This window comes from Sciurus carolinensis, chromosome 2 (genome assembly GCF_902686445.1).
Source record: "Sciurus carolinensis chromosome 2, mSciCar1.2, whole genome shotgun sequence".
Classification (NCBI taxonomy): Eukaryota; Metazoa; Chordata; class Mammalia; order Rodentia; family Sciuridae; genus Sciurus; species Sciurus carolinensis.
This window is the reverse complement of record NC_062214.1, coordinates 42,472,569-42,499,771: the sequence shown is the minus strand read 5'-3', so window position 1 is coordinate 42,499,771 and position 27,203 is coordinate 42,472,569. Positions and strand designations below refer to the sequence as shown.

The following is a 27,203-nucleotide window of genomic DNA, read 5'->3' as shown; positions in this document are numbered from 1 at the left end:
GGAATCGGGTGGTTTCTAACAGAAAAAGCAAGGCTCTCCCTGGGCTGGTGTCTCAAGGCCATGGCCTGGGCCTGGGCTGCTGCTACCTTCTTCCAGTACCAGAGCTGGAAGGGTGCTGGAAAAAAACAGCCAAAATCCTCCCCTTCAGAGTGAAGACACCCCAGAGTCACATGGTTCATAAACAGGGCCACCAGACTTGGGAACCCCATCACAAAGACCACTGCTCTTTGATGATCTTAATCTGGTCACCTGCATGACACTCACTGGGATGCAGCACCTACAGCACCTGGAGAAGAAAGCAGTGTGGGGAGGACAGGAGGGAGAGCAGGAGCACCAGCAAGGTGTTGATGCTGGACAGGAGGGGCAAAGGACAGCCTTAGAAGCCACTTAACAAACACCCTCCCAATACCTCCTCATTGAGCTTCCTTCAGATTTGGATCTACACTTAGACACCAAAAGAAATGCATTGTTTTTCTTTCCCCTTTTCTTTCCCATCCACTGCACTGAACAAGAGCTAACCTTTGAATTCATTAGCATCCAACTGGAATTTTCCCAAGTAATAGTGGGAACCAGGAGATCTGAGTTTGTCCCAGTTCTGCCACTTAACAGTTGAGAGACCTAATTAGACAAGTTACCTCTGGGCTGGCTACTGAAGGACTGACCAGAGGCCCTGAAAGTCCCTTCTGGGAGAGCCGTGGCCAGTCAAATGCAGCCACTCAGCTTGAGGTACTCCATGGACTAAAATTCATGTTCCTTCTCCCAGTCTAGAGCTTATTATTATATTTCAGAAGTGCCCCAAATCATAAGAAATTGGTGTCTTGGGCATATCCTGTCTCCAATGGTCCAAAGAGCAACAAGCCTGTCAAGAAACAGAAGCTGTGTCCAGACTCAGCAGTAGTTTCACAAAAGGAGACCGCTAGACTAAACCTGATTCTATTATCTGAGTCACTTTGCTGTTTTCTTAGAGTACTCTTCCCTGAAATAACAAACCTCACAGCTAAGGAAGGTCTGACTGAATTCTGCAGCACTGGCTTAATTTGCTTCTTTCTCATGCCTAAGAGTAACCACAAAATGAACCCTAAGTCTCCCACAATCATTTCTGTAATGTGTTAACCCCTGTGAAGACAGAAATATATTTTCTGGAAAGGAATACACTTGCAGCTTTGTTTCTGACCAGCATCAGCTGAGATCTAAACACCTGGAGTGCTTGTTAGCATGACTCTTGAGTCCCAACCTCAGATTTTCACAAAACTCTTCTGAAACATAACAGGCTCTAGAGACAAGTAACTGTGAGCATCTTCCCCACTTCTGGAGTAAGAGTAGAATGCTGAGAGATCTTTATATTGCAGACGTGTACACTGCTGGCAACCCAAGGCACACACATCTCTGTCTCTCATATGCACGCATGCCTGCGTGCCTGCACCATTGCAGCAAGAGTGACCACAGTGATCACAGTAGTACCTTGAACACATTCCTGGCTACCCACAGAACTGATTCCTGATTGGTGTAGCCTTGGGCTGGCAACACTTTGTTGGGGGACTGTGCAGTTGAGAAAACAAAAAATTCAGGATGAATGAATGACAAGCACCCAGCATTATTTTCTAGATCCTTTTGAAAGAGATATCCAAATGAAAGTGTGATAACCTTTTTTGCCTCCCCAAAGCCTGGTCTTTGCATGATGATTTGGAATAAGAAAAAGGTTCTCAACTTTTATACCAACTTTCTCATCCAAACTGAGGTGCTGGGTATTTTAACTGTCAGAAATAAAAATCTTGACAACTTATCTCAAATGGAAAAAAAAATCCCTCATCCCCAATTCACGCAAGAATAATTACACAAGAGGTAAGTTAAAAATGCTTCCTTTATTACATAAAGCCAATAATTGCTACTTCTAAGTTCAACTGTGCATCTCTACATTTTTCAAAGTGTCATGCCTGTGATGTAACGACAATCATTTCCAAGTGTCATTGGGTGGTGGCTCCCTATGAGTGTCATCCATGGTACCTGCACCCTACTTCATAGTCAACAAACTGCTCTAGGAAATTTGGTTCTCCCAGGTCCCAGAGGAAACATACTCAGTGTTCTTCTACATCTTATTGTATCAGATGCAGCAAAGCTCTGAAGGAAACAGATATTGCAGGTGTCCTAGCTTATCAATATACTGTTTTATCATTTTCAATAACAAAGCAGATTACAATGGAACCCTAATTTGCATAATTAGTTGTTAAGAGACATTGCACTTTCTCCAGAGGACATGCCATGATTTCCAAGATTCAAGGTCACTCTCAAAATAGTTTCCCAACTAGCAGACTGCAAGCTCACCACAGCAGCAAGTGCTGCTTCCTCTTTTCCAATGATGTGCTTGAAACCGTGCTTTGCAAGATCAGCGTGAATTATATGTGGACAATTTGATACAGTCTCCACTATACACTGGGTAGAATTAAAAGACTGCCTCAGTCTTAACTGTTGTTAGTGTATTAGTGTTATTACATGTTACGACAAAAATTATATTCCATTATTCTGCTTAGGTCAAGGAAGAATAGAGAATTAAAATAATTTGGGGCCAAAATGATAATCAGATTATCACCAATTCTCTAGCCAAAAGAAACAAAGTAACTGCTAAGGTTAACAAACCATATAATAATTCTCTTGACATGGCTTTGTACTGTTTTGTGAAATACATTATTAAAATTCCTGAGCTTACAAAAATCTCTATAAGTCAACTCATCAAAACAGGCATTTGGCCAATAAAAATTTAATTTTACACCAATAAGCCTTTTAGACTCTAAATTTATTTAGGGCTATGTTTGCACATGGTTATAAGAATATTTAGTTTACTCTAAAAGATGACAAGACAGCTCCCCCTCAGTGAGACCCTGGCCTAAATATACTCACTTTCCTTATAATAGCAAGAGAATAACTGAACATGGAAGCTTTCAATTTGTGGCACTGAATGATCATCTACACAGGGCATCCTTCAAAAGCTACAATTAAGGATCCACCTAGCTTTTCAGCAATACAAGCCCGATTGAGGTCTTCTGGCCCATTTGCTTGACATTCATGTTTTATGCCTAGAGAAGAAAAACAATTCTATTTAGAAAAACATCAGTAGCTTACTTATCTAAAATGGCAATCAATTTTAAAGACCCTTCTAATATGGATAAACTGTGGTATTTATTAACCACAAAATACTATACAGTAGTAAGAAATAATCTGTAACCACATGCATCAAAACGGATGATGTTGACTGAAAGAAACCAGAACAATAAGCATATATTCTGTATGGTTCCATTTGAATAACATACAAAAATCAGTCCAAGTTAACTTTGGCTGTTAGAAGCTACCCTTGTGGAGGAAGGAGCAGGAGGTTAGTGTTATAAATGAAAGTTCTCAGGGGGAGTTTCTGAGGTGCTGATTATTAGATCAAAAAACACCATTATGTTCAGCCTGTAAAAATCCATGGAGTTCTACAATAATTTATGGTGCTTTTTTTTTTCTACAGATACATTGTAATTTCTCTGTAAAGAGCTACTATTTTTTAAATAGCTGCATTGTCATTCCATCATTTCAAGACCATTTTTAAGCAAGTTGGCTTGTGGGCCACACAGGACTGATCTGAGAAAGCCAGTGATGGTTTCACTAAAATAAACTACATTTGTTAAGTATGACCAATGCATAACAATTGGTTCCTACCAACTATAAAGTGACTGTCATTCAGTATCAACAAATCAAGTCCACACAGCAATTCCTTTCAATGAAAAGAAATGCAGAATAAGGGTCATGAGGAACCAACCCTGACTCTTTTGGTTTCACTGTAAATGTATTGAAGCTATGGAGTCATTAGAAGAGGTCCAACAGACTAGTAAACATGCTTCTGGGGATGCCCCAACATCAAGTCAAAAGCATGAAGAACCTGATGAGGCACAAACATTGCAGCAGCAGGGCTCGGGAAAGGAAGCAAAAATTGTGTTTTCCTAACTAAGTAAAAGAAGTTAAGGAAAACCTGTTCTACAAGTTTGTAAGACCCAATCACTGAAAAACAAACAAAACCAACACTGGGCCAGCCCTCAAGACCTTGACTCACTCAGCTGTTTAGGGAAGTGGCAGGGCACATATTCAGACCAAGGCTCTAGAGTTGAGAAAATCAAGGCTCAAGGAGATTATGCAGTTCTGGTCATGGGTTACAAAGCAGTTAGACAACAAGCTTATTAGCTCTCAGTGCAGGCCTTTGGCCACGTGCTCCATGCTCTGTCCACCATACCAACGCTTCCTCCTGTCTGAAATCTGGCCAGGCCGTCTCATCCGAACCCCAATCACCCAGTGGCTAGTGGCAAGTCAAATATAATTGGTCAGCTCATGGAGTGAGTGTACTTTCCTTTGGACACAGATGAATTCATTACTTAAAATCATACCATTTGATAATAAAGACAGAGCATTCTTCACATTTATGAACATTTCCTTTTTGCTACTTTACTGTATCAACTACATTCATAGGCAATAGCAAACCGATTATTAAATATGACCAATGTAAACTACTTGGTTCCTACCTGCTATATGAGAAACTAGTTTAAAACCAGCCTGTAGGGCTGGGGGTGTAGCTCAGTGGTAGAGTGCTTGCCTATTGTGCATGAGGTCATGGGTTCAATTCCCAGCAAAAAAGGAAGAAAAAAATCCTTAAAAACCACACTGAATAAGTAATATACAGACAATGTTGAAAGAATAGAGTTATTAACATGGGCCCTGCAGACTCAGTGGACCAGATCAAAGCAGAAGTCCCTCTGAGAGTCAGGTTCTACCCCCAACTTTTTTTTTTCCCCTAAAAAACAAGCAAAGGTCTTCCCCAGCTTTGTGCCTACAGCTATCCAAAGAAAATGAGTTGCAGCCCTATTATGGGAGGACATCTTATCTCTAAATATCTGGAGGTAAAGCTAGTCCATACCTTGAAATTTCTTTTTGATTGCATCCTTGGAGCTGGCGTAGATCATTTTACTTTTCAGAGGTGCTAATTCTGGTGCCCTAGTTAGAAAGATGCCAAAAATGAAAAATCTGGTTTAGATAAAGTACAGCTTACATCTTATTAATCTGCATCTGGGATGGGGTGAAGGATCTCAAATCTCCTGAAAGAGTTTTTCTATTTCTCCACCTCTTCAAAGGGAAACTGTTTGGAATACACATATGGAGAAGCACCAAGGTTGACTAGTGTTAAAAAAAAGTAGAGAGGCTCTGGTAGAAAAAAAGAATTACTGATTTAGAATCAGACTAATATGGAAGCCAGGAGTAGGGGTAGACACCTGTAAGTCTAGCTACACAAAGGCAGAATCATGAGGATCATACCCTAAGTTCAAGAACAGCCTCAGTCACTTAGCAAGATCCTCAGCAACTTAGCAATATTGTCTCAAAACAGAAAATAAAATGGGTAAGGTTGAGCTAGGTGCAGTGCACATGCTTGTAATCCCAGTGACTTGGGAGGCTGAGGCAGAAGGATCACAGGTTCAAGGCCAGCCTCAGCAACTTAGCAAGAGCCTGTTTTAAAAGAAAAAATAAAGGATACAGCTCAATGGTAGAGTATCCCTAGATTCAATCCTCCCCACACACAAAGAATCAGATGTTACCATAACAAAAGAAACAACATTAGATATTTATATATAACCCACTTTGTTTTCTTTAAAATATTTTTTCATGTTTTGTAATAAAGATTTGAGTTAAGGCTAATACTCATATTTATACAAGGTTCTGACAGGTTTTCTAACTGAAAAAAGTTTCAAAATACATAAAAATACAAAGAGTAATCTGTAAGTCAAGTTTCTGCCACACAGAATTTTGGCATTTTTGCTTCAGATTGCTTTCTAAAAGGAATAAAGTACAAATCGAGTAAAAATGCCCTTAACTCTCCTCAGTCCTTTCATTTATATCTACCCCAATGACAGATTCTGACCACACAGCTATTTGTTTTCCATTTTAGCCTAACATAATATACATGTTCAATTATCAAACTGGGAATCAACCCTGAGTTTTGAAAACTCTCTTAAAAAAATATTAAATCTGCATATGTAACCTCAAGATTCAATATGGAGCTTTCAGAGTTCTTTTAAACTAAATGGCCAGTCAGCAATAAATGTCTTATTTGTCAATATTAGCATTATTCTTGTATTTACCAAACTTTCCTCATGAATGGAAGCATATGTCGGAAGCAGAATATGCTTCACAACACTTTCTTCATCAGCAATATTGAAAAACAACAGTAATATTAATAATGGGTAGGGAAACCTCATCCTCCTCAGACTGTTCATACATAAATGCCTACTTTCTGCATCACCAAACCTCAGGCCTGGCTCTACATCATACTAGCAAAATATCAAAGAAGTACTGCAAAATACTTTTGAGTAATTAAATGATTCCACTTAGCTGCCATATTTCTAGGACATATAATCATTAGCAATGATTACCAGCCACACCTAGTGTAACTCAGTGGTAGAGGGCACCTGAATTCAATCCCTAGTAACCCCCCGCCCTGCCCAAAAAAAAAAAAAACCCAAAGTGGGAGGCCAATTCTTGGCATGGTAGGTTGGTTGAAGAAATAGTAGAAACTTTTATATTATAAAGCAGTAAGTTTAGAGGATCCATAGAAACCTGCATCCTGCAAAAAATATCAATTACAAATAGACAAAAGTAGGTTAAATTCTAGTTTGATTCTAAAACAACAATTCAGCTAAGACCTTATGAAGCCTTATATAAATAAAACTAAATGATCATGATTACAAATTGCTTGATTAAAAATCACTCTGGTCCCAGAACTGGTTCTTTAAGTGCGGACAGTGAGAGATTAACTCTGAGACTTAGAGAGACTCAATATGTCTAACATGCTTACCACAAAAAAAACATCAACTCTTCTTTTCTGGATTCCTTGGTTTCAAAGCTTGCATCATACAAAGCATAACGACAATCTTTTTCCGGAAGCATTCCCACAAAATGCTTGAAAGGATCGGTTATGGTAACACCAACATCTCCAACCAAGATCTCTTTGCCTTCTTCAACAATGATGCACTTTTTGTCTGCACTGAGACAAAAAATGACAGCCTTCTTTCTTTTCTTGATTTCTTCTGGTGTGGAACACTTCCGAACTTTCATGTCATAAAAAATGCGACATACTTCATCAGCAACTTGCACTCCTGAGGCCTATGATGAGAAATGAGAAAGAAGCTTACAATTTTTATCATGCCAAATGTAGACTGAAATATATTTACATCTTTTAAACTATACCTATCATCTAATAACAAAATAATTTCAGACATCAAACTTTATTTAAACATTAAATGTATTGCATAAGCCATTCATCATATTACGTGGGATATAAGGAGATTTTAGCCACAGTAGACTCTCCCTATTTGAAATGTGAAAGTACATACTTCTTAAACTGTTGGATTCTATTATTCTTGTACAGGTTTTTTTTTTTATTGTAAACAAATGGGATACATGTTGTTTCTCTATTTGTACATGGAATCAAGGCATACCATTTGTGTAATCATAAATTTACATAGGGCAATGTTGTTTGATTTATTCTGTTATTTTTTTCCCTTCCCCCCCTCCCCTCCCACCCCTCTTTTCCCTCTATACAGTCCTTCCTTCCTCCATTCTTACCACCCTCCTTATCCCTAACCCTAAATCTAACCCTAACCCTAACGCTAACCCCTCCCAACCCCCATTATATGTCGTCATCCGCTTATCAGCGAGATCATTCGTTCTTTAGTTTTTTGAGATTGGCTTATCTCATTTAGCATGATATTCTCCAATTTCATCCATTTGCCTGCAAATGCCATAATTTTATCATTCTTTATGGCTGAGTAATATTCCATTGTATATATATGCCAGTTTCTTTATCCATTCATCAACTGAAGGGCATCTAGGTTGGTTCCACAATCTGGCTATGGTGAATTGAGCAGCAATGAACATTGATGTGGCTGTATCTCTGTAGTATGCTGATTTTAAGTCCTTTGGGTATAGGCCAAGGAGTGGGATAGCTGGGTCAAATGGTGGTTCCATTACAAGCTTTCTGAGGAATCTCCACACTGCTTTCCAGATTGGCTGCACTAATTTGCAACCCCACAAGCAATGTATGAGTGTACCTTTTTCCCCACATCCTCGCCAACACCTATTGTTGCTTGTGTTCTTGATAATTGCCATTCTAATTGGGGTGAGATGAAATCTTAGGGTAGTTTTGATTTGCATTTCTCTTATTACTAGAGATGTTGAACATTTTTTCATATATCTGTTGATTGCCTGTGTATCTTCTTCTGTGAAGTGTCTGTTCATTTGCTTCGCCCATTTGTTGATTGGATTATTTGTATTCTTGGTGTAGACTTTTTTGAGTTCTTTATAGATTCTGGAAATTAGCACTCTACCTGAAGTATGAGTGGCAAAGATATTCTCCCACTCTGTAGGCTCTCTCTTCACATTACTGATAGTTTCCTTTGCTGAGAGAAAGCTTTTTAGTTTGAATCTATCGCAGTTGTTGATTCTTGCTTTTATTTCTTGTGCTATGGGAGTCCTGTTAAGGAAGTCTGATCCTAAGTCAACAAGTTGAAGGTTTGGACCTACTTTTTCTTCTATAAGATGCAGGGTCTCTGGTCTGATTCCGAGGTCCTTGATCCATTTTGAGTTGAGTTTTGTGTAGTGTGAGAGATAGGGGTTTAATTTCATTCTGTTGCATATGGTTTTCCAGTTTTCCCAGCACCATTTGTTGAAGAGGCTATCTTTTCTCCATTGCATATTTTTGGTCCCTTTGTCTAGTATGAGAAAATTGTATTTATTTGGGTTTGTGTCCATGTCCTCTATTTTGTACCATTGATCTACCTGTCTATTTTGGTACCAATACCATGCCGTTTTTGTTACTATTGCTTTGTAATAGAGTTGAAGATCTGGTATTGTGATACCCCCTGCTTCACTCTTTCTACTGAGGATTGCTTTAGCTATTCTGGGTTTTTTATTCTTCCAGATGAATTTCATAATTGCTTGCTCTATTTCTGTAAGGTACATCATTGGGATTTTAATTGGAACTGCATTGAATCTGTATAGCACTTTTTGGAGTATGGCCATTTTGACAATATTAATTCTGCCTATCTAAGAACATGGGAGATCTTTCCATCTTCTAAGGTTTTCTTTAATTTCTTTCTTTAGTGTTCTGTAGTTCTCATTGTAGAGGTCTTTCACCTCTTTTTGTGAGATTGATTCCCAAGTATTTTATTTTTTTCGAAGCTATTGTGAATGGGGTAGTTTTCCTAATTTCTCTTTCTGAAGATTGATCACTTATGTATAAAAATGCATTGGATTTATGAGCACTGATCTTGTAACCTGCTACTTTACTGAATTCACTTATGAGTTCTAAAAGTTTTCTGGTGGAATTTCCAGGTTCCTCTAAATATACAATCATGCCATCAGCGAACAGGGATAGTTTGAGTTCTTCTTTTCCAATTCGTATCCCTTTAATTTCTTTGGTTTGTCTAATTGCTCTGGCTCAAGGACGATGTTGAATAGCAGTGGTGAAAGAGGGCATCCCTGCCTTGTTCCAGTTTTTAGGGGGAATGCTTTCAGTTTTTCACCATTTAGAATGATATTGGCCATGGGCTTAGCGTAGATGGCCTTTACAATATTAAGGAATGTTCCCACTACCCCAATTTTTTCTAGTGTTTTGTAGGTTTCTTAAAAACTTGACTAGGAGCTGATCATTTTCCCAATCTGTATATTAGTAATACCTAAAATTTCTTTCACAATGCTGAGTAGATGGATAGAGCTGTTGAGCTGGAAAAATTCCATTCCTACAGCATCTCTTTCTCTAATAAAATAACAAATATTTAAAGGTTTTACTCTACTCACATTTCAAATTCATGTGATCAACCTTCAGAAACATATTAGTCATTTCACTATTGATATTTCACGGAGGAAAATCTCTAAATTCTAAGATAAGAATAGAATACACAAAATGCTTATTGCTAATAACAACTTGGTTCTATATTAGCCAAAAACACATAATCTTTCACCAAGTTATACTTGATATTTTGGAATGAAGAACAGTTAAACAGGATCTTGATGGCAAAAAATCTTAAACCAGTTTTTAATCCTTACATGGCATATTCTTTGTGAAATGTGATATTTAGATTAACTTTACTATATCCATAATTTTTATGCCTCATTAACTGCTTTGGTTTACATGTCAGTTTTTCTAAATAGCAAGAACTATGAAGTTACATACTTTTTTTTTTCTTTTTTTTTGGGGGGGATGCTGGGGATTGAACCCAGGGCCTTGTGCTTGCGAGGCAAGCACTCTACCAACTGAGCTATCTCCCCAGCCCCCTGGAGTTACATACTTAACAGAGTTTAAACACTAATAGGTAAAAAATACTGGTATCCCAAACTTACAAAGAAACAAAGATACATGAAAAATGATGAGATTGGAGAAAAGATTTCAACTCATATAAGCAATACATATTTAGAATATATAATCTTTACAATTCAACAATAAAAAATATAACCCAATCAAAAAATGATCAAGGGAACTTAAGAGACATTTCTACAAATATGCTATACAAAAATACCTAATAAGCATACAGAAAAACTACTCACTATCAGTACTCATTAGGGTACAGTGAGATTCCACCTCAACCCATTTAGAATGGCTATTATCAGAACACAATATAAATGCTGGCAAGCTTATTGGTAGAAATGTATATTAGTACAGCCACTATGGAAAACAGTATGGAGGTTCTTAAAAAAAGTAAAAATATAACTACCATATGATCTAGTTATCCCTCTCCTGGGTATGTGTATATATCTGTGGGAAATGATATCAGCATACAATAGAGACACTTGCATATTCATGCTATTATGTAACACACACACTATTCACAATAGCTTAGATTCAGAATCAGTCTAGCTGCCCCTGAAAGATGAATGGATAAAGAAACTAAGGTATATATACACAATGGGATATTATTCAGTCAAAAAGAATGAAATACAGTCATCTGCAGTAAAAAGGATGGAACTGAAAGATATGTTAAGAGAAACATGTCAAGACATCATGTTAAACCAGTCACAGAAAGACAAGTATTGCATATTTTCTCTCATACATGGAAATTTAGGAAAAAAATATTTTTCTTAAGTCTTTTTCTGCTTTGAGAATAGTATTTTTCTGATCTTTCTTTACAATTTAAGTTAAGGATCTTTATTTTGAACAGGGTGTGATGGTATACACAAAATGACTGGGAGGATGAGGCAGGAGGATAACAAGTTCCAGGTCAGCCTCAGCAACTTAGAGGTTTCTGATAGAAGACTATTGAATACTGTGCATGAGGAAATTAATAATGAAGACCGTGAAAGACAAATTGGAAGCAGGCAGACTAAATTTGAAACGACCACTAATATCCAGAGAAGAAAGTTCTTGACTACAGCAATGAGGGTGAAAACAAATCCAAAGATGTCCATGGCAAGGTCAAACCATGAGACATGAAGGGGCAGGATCAAAGAAGGTTCAGAATCCTTTAGACTGGTGACTAGATTGTGAAATATGAACAGAAGGGGAAAATGGAACAGCAATATGACACATTCAGTCTGAAGACTGGGCCCAACACCTATGTAGATAGGTCCAGCCAGCAACAGAATGATGAGCATGGATCTCATAGGAAGCCTGCCCTTAATACATATTTTGGACTAGCCCACACCGCGGGGACACCAACTGCAAACAGGAACAGAGAAATCAATCAATGTGACTAAGAAGAAGTTATCAAAAAGTTAAAAAAAGAAAAGAAAAAAGGTGGGGGGGAATGTCTCCTAGAAGCCAAGGTAGAACATTTTGAGGAGGGAAGTCATCAATACCCAAAACCACAGGATTTGAAAATGACTAATAGCAGACTATTGGGCTTGGAACCTGGGCCTCTGAGCATTTCAGCAGCCTGAAGAACTGGGTAAAAGCACAGGGTAATAGACTGAGGACCCACAAGAACTAAAAAGGTAAACAGAGAAAATACAGAATGGTTATGGTGAAAGGAAAATGAAAACATGAAAGTTATAACTGAGGAGATGTGACCACACTAGAAGCTGAAGAGCCAAAACATTAAAAAAAAAAAAAAAAGCTTTAATACTTGGTTACTTGGTAGTATGTTCATTATTCCTTAATTAACTTCAATAGAAGGGAGTGTCGAGAAGATAGAGCTTAAAGTACAGGTACCTGGGGCGGGGGGGGGGGGGGGGGGGGCGGTGAAGAGGGAGAGGAACAATAACAAGGTAGTCAGGCAGGATTTTACCAGGTAGTGTGGAAGTTGACTTAAAGTGCTCCAAAATAAAAGGACTAAAAGAAAAAGGAAAAACAGTTCCTGACAAAGAGAACCAGTGAATATGAGAGGGGGAAACTGGACTCCATCTGGATTCAGGTGGAAAACACCTTCAAAGGCAGGCTCAGCAGTTTGGAGACCTTGAATATAAAGGATTTAAAAAAAAAAAAAAAAAGGAAGAAGACCAGAGTTTTGTTTTGGGGAAGTATATGAAGCTGTGCATAAGAGAACAGGAAGAGAACTGTAGGAGGGACACCAACTAAAAGTTAATTTCACGAACAAGGCTAGAGGCAACAGAGGCCTTTCCCAGGTAGTGGTAGCAGTACTCAGGAGGAGGGCATGGGGGTCACTGAACAGGAGCAATCAAGCATACTGGAAAATCGCTAGACTCTGAGAGGGAGACTGGAAAGGTAGACTAAGTTTGGTGATCAGAAGATGGATTGAATTTCCCTAATCTTTCCATTGTGGTGGTTTTAGAGGCTTCAATATTAGAGTACTTATGGTTCTCTGTGACTAGTGATATTATATACCAAATTTTGCCTGTGAAAATAATAAAAATTCCATGAGATAAATTCCATGACTGTATGTCAGATTCAATAAATATACTTAAAATTGTTATACCTCAGGTATAGTACAATCTTGAAATAACAAAGGCTGGGATTGTAGCCCAGTGGTCAGTGCACTTGCCTACCCCATGTGGGGCACTGGGTTCCATCCTCAGCACCACATAAAAATAGATAAATGAAATAAAGACATTATGTTCATCTATAACTAAAAAAAATTTTTTTAAATAGTAATGATATGAAAGAAATGAAGATTCTTCATAGTGATTTTAATATAGTAAAACCATGAGGCAGACTGAGAAGGCAGGGAATGCTTCTTCCACAGACTGGCCCACGGCCACCCAGGGATCCTCCCCTCCCTTCCTCTCACTTCCTTTCTCCTGCTGCTATCTTAACTCCTCCTCTGCAGGCTGGCTGATTTTGATTTTGGTAAGTGAAATAGAAATCTGGGATAAATACAACTAGTGGGATGGAAAAAAGTGAGAATAATTCTTAACTAATTACACTTTGTTTGTTAATGGTTTGGAGACCAAAAGAAGATAACATGAAATTAAGGCACCAAAATCTACAGGAGCAACAGTCCATCCAAACTTCTCTAACTAGCTGAGTTACCTTGGTCATGGCATTCAACATCTCTGAATTATTTTAGATGCTTCAGCTGTAATTTACAGGCACATATTAGATCAGTTATTATCAAACTTCAAGGTGCACAGGAATCATCTGCTGACTCTCTAGAATCTGATTCACAGTATCTGGGGTACAGTCTCAGAGTCTCTGTTTACAATAAGATCCAGTTGATAACTACTAAAACTTATTTCTAAAATTTTGTGAATTAAAAGAAAACAGCTGGGCACGGTGGCACACACGTGTAATCCTAGTGGCTCAAGAGAATGAGGCAGGAGGACTGCAAGTCAAAGTCAGTTTCAGCAACTTAGTGAGGCCCGAAACAACTTAGCAAGACCCTGTCTCAAAATAAAAAATAAAAAATGGGGGGGCTGGGAATATGGCTCAATAATTAATCACCCCTAGGTTCAAACCCTGGTATGAAAGGAAGGAAGGAGAGAAAGAGGGAGGGAGAAACCTCTAGCTCATTGCAGTATTTACTTTTGCCTATCAGTAAAAATTTTAATAGTTATTAAGAGTACTTCACAAATACTAGAAGGTTCAAAGTCAAAGCATTTGTTTTTGTGTGCTGTGGGTTCCTTTCTCAAACTGCGTTTCAAGTAAAATATACAGGATTACAAAAGAAATCAGTTATACTGAAAAACATCATGTGTGGTAACAGTTAATAATTCCTTGGAGTACTGATTTTGGTGGATTTGTTGTCACAAAGCAGGATTACTGTGAATCTTAAATATTCTATAATCATCCTGTTCTTTATCTTTACACTGTGCTTTTACTTTACCAAAAGGAAAAAAATCCTCTCCCATCAGTTTCATTTTTCAATATTTCTCTATAATGCTAGTTTATTAAGACATTTAACTGCTCAGCTGTTGAAAAATCTCAACTTTATCCCTAAAAAGGAAATTTGAGATGGGTGTTATGGTACACACCTGTAATCCCAGCTACTTGGGAGGCTTAGGTAGGAGGATCACAAGTTCAAAGTCAGTCTGATCAATGTAGTGAAATCCTGTCTCAAAACTGTAGTTCAGTGGCATAGTGTCCCTGGATTCAATCCCCGGTACCACAAAATAAATTAAAAACAAATAAAAAGCAAACTCAGTTTTGATTTTAAATTGTCTAAAAGTTAGTGATATTCAAATACACAATTTTAACAATAAAAACCATTAAAGGATACTTTGAACATAGTACTGAAATTTGCTGCACAGTTGGGAAGGAAAAATTTGGGAGCAAAAATAGATTGCTATCACAACAAGAGCTCTGGGATTACCTTAAAAAGATATGTTATTCACATCTAATTTCTCTGTGTTCTGTACCAGCGTACCAGCTCTTAGAGCTCCATCCCCAGGTCAAAACAGTTGCTGTTAAAGAAGCACTTTGCTGCATTTTGTCTCACTTGACTACAAGCTTTAACTTGTTTATGAAAGGTAAAGGATCTCCCGTCTATCTGAGTCTTCTCTGGCAAAGATTTATAAAATAAGAGATTAAATCAGTGTTCCAGATTCACTCAATGTATGGGTTTCTTTAAATAACCTTACTACTTACTTCCAAACAGACAACTACTAGAGAGAATATGAAATATTGGGTATTTTAAAGTTGCAAATAAAGGAACACAACTTAAAACATTAATTCTAGCATAAGACTGATAATATTTGAAACTTGAGGATTAAGTTGTTTGGATTCAATTTTTGTAAACAACTGAACTAGTTCATAAAATTAAACTGCAGGGTCCAAGCCAAAATATCAGAAACAGAGATCTACTTCTGTACTACCGAAAAAGTAGGAGACCTAACCTTACTCTATAATTAAAACCAACTATATTTTACCTACTTAGAGAAAAACATAATGAAAGCTATTTTAACTACCTAAGAAAATTACTAATTTTTAAAAAACTATTTTTCTAAGCTTAGAGAATCTGAAACACTTGAAAATAGGATACTGCATAGCAGACAAAGGCAATTTTGTATTTATAAACGACTCGGCAGAAAAAACTCAGTGGCTCCTTTCTCAACCTACCAAGTTAAAAATTGGGGTTTATGATCCCCTTTATTTACATTATGCCTTGCACAAGGGCCAGAAGAAACAAACAACAACAACAACAAAAATTGACTAACAAACCCAGAATAGCCAAAGCAATCCTGGACAGGAAGAGTAATACAGGAGATATCACAATACCAGACCTTAAACTCCACTATAGAGCAATAGCAACAAAAACGGCATGGTATTGGCACCAAAAGAGACAGGTAGACCAATGGTACAGGATAGAAGACCTGGAGACAGACCCACATAAGTACAGTTATCTCATATAAGACAAAGGTGCCAAAAACTTAAAATGGAGAAAAGATAACCTCTTCAACAAATGGTGCTGGGAAAACTGGAAATTCATCTGCAGTAAAATGAAATTAAACCCTATCTCTCACCCTGTACAAAACTCAACTCAAAATGGATCAAAGATCTAGGGATCAGACCTGAGATCCTTCACCAAATAGAAGAAAAAGTACACCTGAATCTCCATCACTTTGGCTTAGGACCAGACTTCCTTAACAAGACCCCAATAGTGCAAGAAATAAAAGCAAGAATCAATAAATGGTATAGATTCAAACTAAAAAGCTTTTTCTCAGCACAGGAAACAAACAATAATGTGAAAAGAGAGCCTACGGAGTGAAAGAAAATCTTTTCCACACACACTTAAGACAGAGCCCTAATCTCCAAAGTTTATGAAGAGCTTAAAAAACTTTACACCAAAAATACAAAGAACCCAATCAATAAATGGCTAAGGAACTGGGCAGACACTTCGCAGAAGATATACAGGCAATCAACAAACATATGAAAAAGTGCTCATCATCTCTAGTAATTAAAGAAATGCAAATTAAAACTACCCTAAGATTTCATCTAACTCCAACAGAATGGCTATTATCAAGAACACAAGCAATAATAAGTATTGGCGTGGATGTGGGGAAAAAGGCACACTCATATATTGCTGGTAGAGTTGCAAATTGGTGCAGCCACTCTGGAAAGCAGTTTGGAGATTCCTCAGAAAACTTGGAATGGACTCACCATTTGACCCAGTTATCCCACTCCTCCGTTTATACCCAAAGAACTTAAAATCAGCATAATACAGTGATGCAGCCACATCCATGTTCATAGCAGCTCAATTCACAATACCTAGATTGTGGAACCAACCGAGATAGATGCCCTTCAGTCGATGAATGGATAAAGAAACTGTGATATATATATACAATGAAATAGTACTTAGTCATAAAGAAGAATAAAATTATGGCATTTGCTGGTAAATGGATGAAGCTGGAAAATATCATGCTAAGTGAAATAAGCCAATCCCAAAAAAATCAAAGGTGACCATACATAAATGTTCTCTCTGATAAGTGGATGACCATGTACAATGAGTGGGGTGGGAGAGAAGAAAGAAGGAACTTTGGATGGTGTAGAAGAAAATGGGGTGGGAAGGAGTTGGGGAAGGAAAGGTAGTATAATGAGATGGTATTACCCTATGTATATGTATGATTACATGAATGGTCTGAATCTATGTGTACAACCATAGAAATGAAAAGTTGTACTCCATTTGTGTACAATGAATCAAAATGCAGTCTGTAAAAATAAAAAAAAATTAAATAAAAAAATGAAAAAAAATAACAAAATATTTGGATTTGGGGCTACAACAACTGACATCCCTGAGCAGTAAATAAGACAACAAATACACTGAGTGACATGTACTTTTATTTCCACATATTAGTGTCCAGGGTCTCTCATAGGTCATGTTAAGATGGGTGGCAGGGGGCTGAATGTGTACACCTAATTTGACTCCCTACCAAAATTCCACTGAAAAGATAAAGGGGGGTTTAAAAACAAAAAGAAAGAACACAAATCTACCAGGGCAAGAAAAGAAATATAAAAGTTCAAACAGGAAGAATGAGTGAAATTAGTTTGAGAAGAAGCTAGATTCCTAGATCCCCTCCTGAACTCCACCCTGCCATGTCCTTCACCATTACCCCTGGAGTTTTGAATTTATTCCCTCAAGACAGTAAATAGTAAGTCTTTCCATCCCCATCATATTGAAAAGAGAAAAGTAGGTGACTGCACACAAATGAATGCTAAGACACTCTCCCTACCACCACCAACTTGAAGTTTGACTATCAATTACTAAGTCCTTAGCTCACTATCCCCAATTCTGCTTTCCAATGGTGATGCCAATGTCCTTTTCTGCACTGACATGGTAAAACGATTAATACACATGGCTACTGAGCACTTGAAATGTGGCTAATTAAGTTGAGGGGCTAAATTTCAAAAGTTTATTTTTAACATGAAGTAACAATTCTCTTAATACTAAAATAGTAAATTGGGGTTACAAATTTATAAAATATATTACATAGTTTTCTGCCTTGGGAAATAAATGTTATTTAGCTTTATTGATGACTTGTGCCATAAGGAACCTCATTTATTACACTATGAAATGACAGAATAATGTGTCCAAGAGTGAGGAATTCAAATCTAGTTTTCTATAATAATTATAAGGTCAACTATATGGTAGGGTGAGGAAGCAAACTTGGGGCAAATTCAGATAAGATTTTTAGTATATATTCTAAGTGTTAATTTGGAAGAATCCCAACAATCAAAATGGATATGCAGTTTTGTACAAGAAGACCTAACTTTAAGCAAAAACTAATTCTTACAGATAGTATAACAAGAATTTTTTATTCCTTGAAAAAAAACTGTCTACCAGGGAAGAAGTCAAATAGTAGATTTAAAATACTATATAATAGAAATAAAGGCAACTTTATTTTATGTAATATTACAACATGAGACGTTACAGATGAATTTTACAATGAACTGGGAATACGTGTTTTAAATAAGCTGAGAAAGTCAGATACTGAATTTTTCTTTTCAAAAGCTGACTGCATTCTCCTTCTCAATAAATTGAATTTGGGGCATTTAACATTAGAAGACCTTTGATCCAGAGAAGAAAGCATGCCACAGGGCTGAATCAGACTTATTGTTAACTTCGAGTTAGAGCTAATCGATTTCATTATCTATAAACTATAAATACTGTTAACTTGAGAGGGTCAATGAAAACACATAAATATAGTGCCTGGTGATGGTATAATTCATAAGTGTCAACTCTTTTTATTAACCAGAATATCTGATTAGAGCTTCTTCAATGCTTTCTACTTGCCACTGTGGTCAATTTTTACCAAAGCTTTTGGGTAATGGAATGCTATGGATAAAGAATTCAGAAACCTTAGAACTGATATTTGAAACAGAAATTTCTATTTGTTCTCTGTTAACCAGAACTGTGAATTAAAAAATAAACCTGACATCTGATGTGTATCTCTTCTTTCTTCCCATGATTATAAGTGATTAAATAACAAGATATGCACAAGAGGATGGCAGTCCTCTTAACATACTAAGATTCGATTATACTACCTCCTGCCATTCTCCTTGGCATAGGTTACCACCTGTAGCCATAAAACAAAACCCACAGTGATGAAAGCTAGGGACCCTGGGGTGAATTAACATATTTTATCCTAAAATCTGTCCCTTCCCAGTATGTATTAGTCAAACAAGTGCACAATAAATGCTCAATCTTTTGATAAGTTCGAAATGTCCAGAGGTGCTACATGCAGTTGTATAGATTGTGCCTTGGTTAAAGGTGACTGCTCAAAGGGGTAAGACAAAGCTAAATTCAAGTTCATGCAACACTTGTCACCGTATATGCCTGCAGGGCTGCAACCATTTGGAGGAGTATCAACTGCTCCTCCCCTGAGGCTGCATTACTCAGAGGGAGGAGTACCACTTACTGTATAAAGTCACTGCATAGCCTATCAGTGATCCAGAAAATGTTCCAAGTTAACCCTGTTTTAATATACTGGTTCATTCCAAAAGCATAAAAACAAAAACAAACAAACCAAGAGAACAGTGTTAAATTTAAGACCCATTTCCAATTATAAAAATCCTCATCCTAGGCTGGGCTTGTGACTCAGAGGTAGAGCACTTGCCTAGCAGGTGTGAGGCACTGGATTCAATTCTCAGCACCACATATAAATAAAAGAATAAAATAAAGGTCCATCAACATATTTAAAAAAATCCTGATCCACTGTAAAGTACAGAAAATAACCTTGAGATGGCAGCTCACACAGACCAAATAATTCTTTTTGTGTATGTGGGTGTGGTACTGGCAATTGGCCCAGGGTTTCTTGTGTGCCAGGCAAGCACTGTACCACTGAGCTACATTCCATTCCTTTTTAAATTTTAAGACAGCATCTCACCAAGTTGCCCAGGTTGGCCTCAAACTTGTAAAACTCCCACCTCAGTTTCCCAAGTAGTTGGGATGACAGGTGCATACCAAAAGACCAGATCCCCAAATACCAATTTTACCTGCTATACATTAATATTTAAAGAGCTCCACCTTAGTGAGAAAAAAAATTCATTCAATAACCAAAACTCTATGAAACATCCCCCAAATAAAAGAAATTTTAAAAATCTTAATTCTCTTAAAATAAGTCAAAAAAATATCAACAACCAACGTAGATTTCATTTTTCAGCCAATACAATTTCATTTTTCAAACAATCTTAATATGGTTTGTTAACAGGCTCCCCACCCCCGTAATAGGTAAGAGGTAATAAAAGGGAGGGTAGGAGGAACAAAGAAGTTGTATAAGCCTGATAAGAGAGTATTTCTCATTTCTACCCTCCTCTCATAAAAAACTAAACAGACAAATAGGAATGGGAGCAGGGAGCAGTCTAGGGATGTTAAGTGCCCTGGCAAATACATCTATGCCCTTACTGTTTTCATTTAATGATTTCTGATTTCCTTCATAATAAATCTAAGTCCCTTAGCATATTGTGTTCAGCTCCTTATGCTCTACCTCTCCAGCCTCCTTTCCCATTTCTCTTTGGCACATCCTTCTTAAGTCCAGGCAGGTACAAACTCTGAGATTCACTAAATATCCACATTTTCTTATGATGCTTTATCTTTCTCCTCTTCACTTTGTCACCCAAGTCCTTCAGGATTTAGCTCAGAAATCACGTCCTCTGGGAAGGCAACTCTTACTTGGCCCTCCAATTACCATCTCCAATCTAAATGACATGATCCTTCATGTACTAATAAGAACACAGTTATTTCTATCATAGTAGCATTTAGAATTGTGATTAACAGTCTGCTGGTTGAATCCCCCTCTAGACTATGCTCCGCAAAGAGTAAGAACTCAACATTTTCATCAATCTCTGCCCAGCACACATATAATCAGAATTGTGAAGTTGCCAACTAAATGTTTTACTTAATCATTAAATGCTCAATACTTAATATTTGTTTTAAAACTTACTTTTTTATTTTTTAAAATGTATTATGTAAACACAATTTTAGCATAAATGCTACAGGAGACATTAATGAATACATTTATCAATATGCAGAGAACATGACCTTTAAGAAACTGATATCCCATAAAACACACTGACACATTTAAAAATTTCTGCAATCCAAAGCCTTGCAGGTAGCTATTTTATTCTGCATTTGAAAAACTTAAAAAAGGCACTACTTAAGAGATGTTATCAGCAGTTTTATATGAGTAGACAGAAAGTTGACTGTTTCAAAGGTTTTTTAATATTTGAAAAAAATCTTTACAATCTGTCTCATACATTTTGTGAAAACAGGAAACAAAACATACCTCTCCAACTTTTTCAAACTTATTAAGCTTGCATTACCCTGATACCATTACAAGGGGACAACAAAGAAAACTACCAACTAATATCCCTGATGAACATAAATGTAAGAATTCTTACAAAACATTAGCAAACCAAACTCAACAATTCAAAAAGTAATCTTGGATTAACTATAGGGATGGAAGGATGGTTCAACTTATGCAAATAAATAACTGTAATACATCATATCAACAGAATAAAGGACAAAAACGTTATGATCATCTCAACAGATGCAGAAAAAGCATTTAATAAAATTCAACATCCCCTAACAAAACTCCTCCATAGAAAGGACATACCTCTACACAAGAAAGGCCATGACATAATCAACTTCATGCTGAATGAGGAAAAGCTGAAATTATTTCCTATATAAACAGGAACAAGACAAGGATGTTCACTTTCAACATTCTTACTCAACATAGTATTGGAAATCTGAGCCAAGGCAATAATGCAAGAGAAAGAAAGAATGAGTATCCAAATAGGAAAGGAGAAAACCAAATTATCTCTGCTTACAGACAAGAGGATTCAACATGCAGAAATACCTAGACTCCACCAAACAACTTAGAACTGGTAAACGAATTCAGTAAGCTGCAGGATACAAAATCAACACACAAAATCAACATACAAAATCAACACACAAAAGGCAGAACCATTTTTATACAGCAATAATGAACTTGCAGAGGAAAAAAATCAAAAAAGCGGGGCTGGGGCTGTAGCTCAGTGGCAGAGTGCTTGCCTAGTACATGTGAGACACTGGGTTTGATTCTTAGCACCACATAAAAATAAATACAATAAAGGCATGCTGTCCATCTACAACTACCAAAAAAAATTTTTTTTTAAATCAAAAGAGCAATCCCATTCACAACAGCTTTAAAAAACAAACCCAGGGGCTGGGGATGTGGCTCATTGGTAGAGCACTTGTCTGGCATGTGTAAGGCCCTTGATTCAATTCCCAGCACTGTAATAAATTAATTAATTTAAACTAAAGTTAAATTAAAAACCAAACAAACAAAAACCCAGGAATAAAGGAGGTGAACAATCTCTACAATAAAAATTAGAAAACACTGATGAAAGAAACTTGAGAGGACGGACACACACACACACACACACACACACACACACACACACCACACTCCAGGTTCATGCATCAAAAAAAATTAATGAATGTTAAAACGTCCATACTACCCAAAGCAATTTACAGATTCAACAACATCTTTATCAAAGTACCAATGGTATTCTTAACAGAATAGAAAAAAGTAAATCCTAAAATTCATAGGGAACCAGAGAAGACCCTGAATAGCCAAAAGCATCTTGATCAAAAAGAATAAAGGTAGAGATATCACAATACATAACCTCAACATACACTATAAAGCTATAATGAACAAAACGGCATGACACTGACATTAAAAACTGATACCTATAGAACAGAATACAGAACCCAGGAAAAAATTTACACATCTAGAGTCAATTAATCTTCAACAAAGGCACCCGAAACATGCACTGGAGAAAGGACAGCCTCTTCAATAAATGGTGATAGGAAACTGAACCTCCACATACAGAAGAATGATACTAGATCCCTTTCTCTCAACATACACAAAAATCAACTTACAATGCATCAAAGACCTCAATTTAAGACCCAAACTATGAAACTATTATGAAAAAAACAGGGAAACACTTTTAGATCTCAAATAGGCAATGACTTTATATATAAGACTCCAAAAGCACAAGCAACAAAAGCAAAAAGAGACCAAAAGGATTATACCACGTTAAGAAGCTTCTGCATAGCAAATAAATCAATAAAATGAAGAGACAACTGGCAGAATGGGAGAAAATATTTACTAACTATTGATCTTAAGAGGATTAATAACCAGAACATAGAAGGAGCTCAAGAGGGAAAAATAATAATCATCAGGGAAATGGAAATCAAAACCACAATGAGATATCACCTCACTCCAGTTAGAATGTCTCTTATTAAAAAACACAAAAAGTAACAAAGGCTGGCAAGGATGCAGAGAAAAGGTAACTGATAAATTGTTGGTGGGAATGCAAATTAGTAGTACAACAATTATGGAAATCAGTATGGAGGTTTCGCAAAACAAAACAAAACAAAACAAAACAAAAAAATAGAGCCATATTTGAGTTAATTCACTACTGATTATTTATCCAAAAGAAATTAATCTATCAAAGAAAGAGATACCTGCACTCCCATGTTTACTGCACTACTCAAAACAGCCCAGATAGGAAGCCAACTGAGGTATTTATCAATGGATGAATAAAGAAATGTGGTACATATAAACAACAGAGTATTGTTCAGCAATAAAAAGCGAAATCCTGTCATTTGTGGCAACATGGACTGGAACAGGAAGACATTCAAGTGAAATAAACCAGGCACAGAAAGACAAACATCTCTATGTTCTCAGGTGTACATGAAAACTAAACACTGATTTCACAGAAACAATAGTGGACAGGAGAGGATGGAAAGGTAGTAGGGGGAAGAGATAAAGAAGTTGGATAATGGGTACCAAACAGTTACACAGGAGTAGTTCTAATGTTCTGTAGTACAAAAGGGTGACTGCAGTATGCAATAATTTATTATATATTTTATAAAGAACTCTTATAAAGAAGGTTCTGTTAGGAACCTTCAAAAGGAATAAGTATTTAAGGAGGTAGAAGTACTAATCACCCAGATTTAGTGAAATTATACATTGTATACATGTATCAAATTATCATTGTTCCCTACGAATATGTACAATTATTTGTCAATAGAAATATTGTTTATAATAGACAACTACAAGTCTCTCAACAAATTAAAAAATAAGTAGAATCTACCCCTTGACTAGGAAATAGAATACTATTCAGCAATGCATACAAACTACAGATGTACAAATGCCTTAGGCTAAGTGAAAAGATGCCAGACTCAAAGCAAATGACTGTCCAATTCCATTTATGTGACATTTCCACAAAGGTGAAATTATATGGACAAAATGATACAAGGGTAGGTGAAGAGATTAATGGGGAATTTTTGGAGTGAAGGAATTATTCTGTATTTTGACTATGGCAATAGTTATAGAGCTGTATATATTTGACAAAACTTGCAGAGCTTATCACTTAAAAGGATAAATTTTACTTTCTGTAAATTATCCTAAAATGGAAAAAAGCTATGTTAACTTTAATTCAAAGATAATGAAATAAACTATTCTATTCCTCTTTGAGAAAAAGCATACTGAACAAACAACAAGCTAAAAGATTACTCTGGTTTAACAATTTGTCTTAATGCTCTCTGGTAGCATGTTAATGACTAGGAGACAGAAAACAGATCTGATGTTAGCAGATCTACCAGTATTTCATACTCACAGTGATTCTCCTTAAATGTGTACTTCAAATCTGTTACCTCTTATCTATTCTCACCCTTTCAATATTAAAAAAATTTTTAACAATTCCCAAGCACCTATAAGGTAAAGTCCACATTCCTCAACAGCATAAAAAGCCCTTTATTTTCCTAAAAAAGCCTACTTTTTCTGATTCATCTTCCACCACAGGCAGCCCTATTACTTATTAATACCTTTGAGGAATAATTTGGCCACTTATACGAAGAGCCTTTAAATAAATAATTCATATCCTTCAATGCTTTAAAACAAACAAACAAACAAAAAACAACATTTTTCCCCCTGTGCTGCGGTTAATGAATCCAGGGATTCACACATGCTAGGGGGATTCACAAGAGCTAGGCAAACACTCTACCATTGAACTAAATCCCAGTCCTTTTTAAAATTTTATTCTGAGACAGGGTTTCACTAAGTTGCCCAGGCTGATCTCAAACTTGTCATCCTCCTCCAGGAAATTGTTCTTCTAAGAATTTAACATGGGGAAATAATCTATACAATACTAAAAACCAGTCAGACTAAATAAATTTACAAAGAACTGCAAAGTAAATTTTACTATATCCACAGTTTCTGATGTAGTTGCTAAAATCATGTTTATGGGAAGTTTTTAATGATATGGGGACCATATTTGTGATTTAGTTTAAGTAAACAAAGATATAAAGCTATATATACAAAATAATCTCAATTATGCAAAACTATACAAAGAACTTTTTACAATTTTATCTCTAACAGTGGAAATACAAGTGATTTTATCTTCTCTGGTTCATTCTTTTTCTGCATCCTCACCAGTATCTGCTGTTTTTTACTTCTTGATAATAGCCATTCTAACTGGGGTAATATGACATCTTGATGTGCTTTTGATTTGCATTTTCCCTGATGATTAATGATGTTGAACATTTTTTCATATGCTCATTGGCCATTTGTTTATCTTCTTTTGAGAAATGTCTGTTCAGGTCATTTACCCATTATAAAATCAGATTATTTGGGTTTTGCTATTATTTGGTTTCCTAATATATTCTGGATATTAAGCCCTTGTTGGATGAATATATTGCAAATATTTTCTTCTGTTCTGCAGTTACATATTCACTCTAATATTTCTTTTGCTTAAAACATAACTTTTTGATTCAGTGATTTCATACCTAAGACCATATTTTGAAGAAATAATACAAATATATGCAAAGATTTATGTGAACGGCAACAGAACATTTCTTGTAATAATGGACTTATATTTAATATGAAGATTTAGTGCCACAGTATGTACATGATACCATTAAACAACTGCAATCATTTTTGCAGATACATTTTATAAACCAGTCACCCATTTAAAGTGTAAATTCAGAAGGTTTTCGTATACTTACAAAGTTGTACATCTATCACCATAACCTGATTTTAGAACACTCTTAATCCCCAAAAAAGAAACCTCTTATTCATACCACTCACTCCTCTTTCCCACTCCCCCAAGCCATAGCACTGCTAATTTATTTTCTGTCTCCATGGATCTGCATCTTCACATTTCATATAACCAAAATCATGCAACATGTAGCCTTTTGTGGCTGGCTTCTTCAGCTCAGCATGTTTACAAGTTTCATTCTTATTTTAACACTTATCAGTACTTCAATTATTTTGATTGCCAAATAATATTTTATTGTATGGACTCACTACATATCCATTCATCAGTTGATCAGTTGGGTTATCCTCCCTTTGGGCTATTATGAACAATGCTGCTGTGAACATTCATGTACAAGTTTTTGTGTAGACCCATTTTCATTTTACTTGGGTATATAAGCAGGAGCAAAACTGCTGGGTCACATGGTAGCTCCCAAGTTTAACTGCCAAACTTTCCAAAATGGCTATATCATACATTCCCACCAGCAATGCATGAAGGTTACAATTTCACAGTCTTGCCAACATTTTGTTACAGTTGTCTTTTTATTAGAACCAAGCTGGAGGATAAGAAGCATTATGTTATTGTGGTTTTGATTCGCATTTTCCTAATGGCTAGTGATGTTAAGCATTTTTCATGTATTTACTGGTTATTTGTACATCCCTAGAAATACTGATTCAAATACTTTTGTCTATAAGATTTTTATTGTTGAGTTGTAAGTGTCCTTCATACATTCCTACATACCAGTTCCTGTCAGATATGTGACTTGCAAATATTTTCTCCCATTCTATGGGCTGTTGTTTCACTTTCTTGATGATATTCTTTGATGCATGTATGTTTTAAATTCTAATGAAATTTAATTTATCTGTTTTCTCTTCTTTTCTTTTTTTGCACTACTGGAGATCAAACCTGATCTGTCTTCTCTTTTTTTTTTTTTTTTTTTTTTTTTTTGCACTACTGGAGATCGAACCTGGCCAGGAGTGCTTTTACAACTGAGCGATACCCCTACCTCTTTGAGACAGGGTTAGCCTCAAACTTGAGATCCTCCTGCCTCTGCCTCCCCAATCTCCATGGCATTTGGCTTGCTTTTTCTTTTGTCACTTGTGCTTTCAGTGACTTGTGCTTTCAGGCACCTAGAAGTGCCAAAACACACAAAAGAAAACAACGACAAAACCCAAACCAACAAAAATTGCTTCAAACAAGGTCACAAAGATTTATGCCC

General features: G+C 36.4%; 1 protein-coding gene and 1 non-coding gene across 2 annotated transcripts in view; both read right to left on the bottom strand.

The window, feature by feature from the left end:
- Positions 1-1,843: 1,843 nt before the first annotated feature.
- The window catches only part of Dstn (destrin, actin depolymerizing factor), a 34,259-nt gene continuing 8,899 nt past the window's right edge, over positions 1,844-27,203 (bottom strand). The window contains exons 2-4 of the mRNA XM_047540858.1: positions 6,869-7,176; positions 4,940-5,016; positions 1,844-3,071 (exon numbers count right to left, since the gene is read on the bottom strand). Of these exons, the coding sequence (XP_047396814.1) occupies positions 2,962-3,071; positions 4,940-5,016; positions 6,869-7,176 (495 nt within the window). The 3' untranslated portion in view covers positions 1,844-2,961. The remainder of the gene's footprint in view (positions 3,072-4,939; positions 5,017-6,868; positions 7,177-27,203) is intronic.
- Trnaa-cgc (transfer RNA alanine (anticodon CGC)) lies at positions 10,266-10,341 on the bottom strand. The gene has a single exon. It is a non-coding gene; the product is annotated as a tRNA-Ala (tRNA).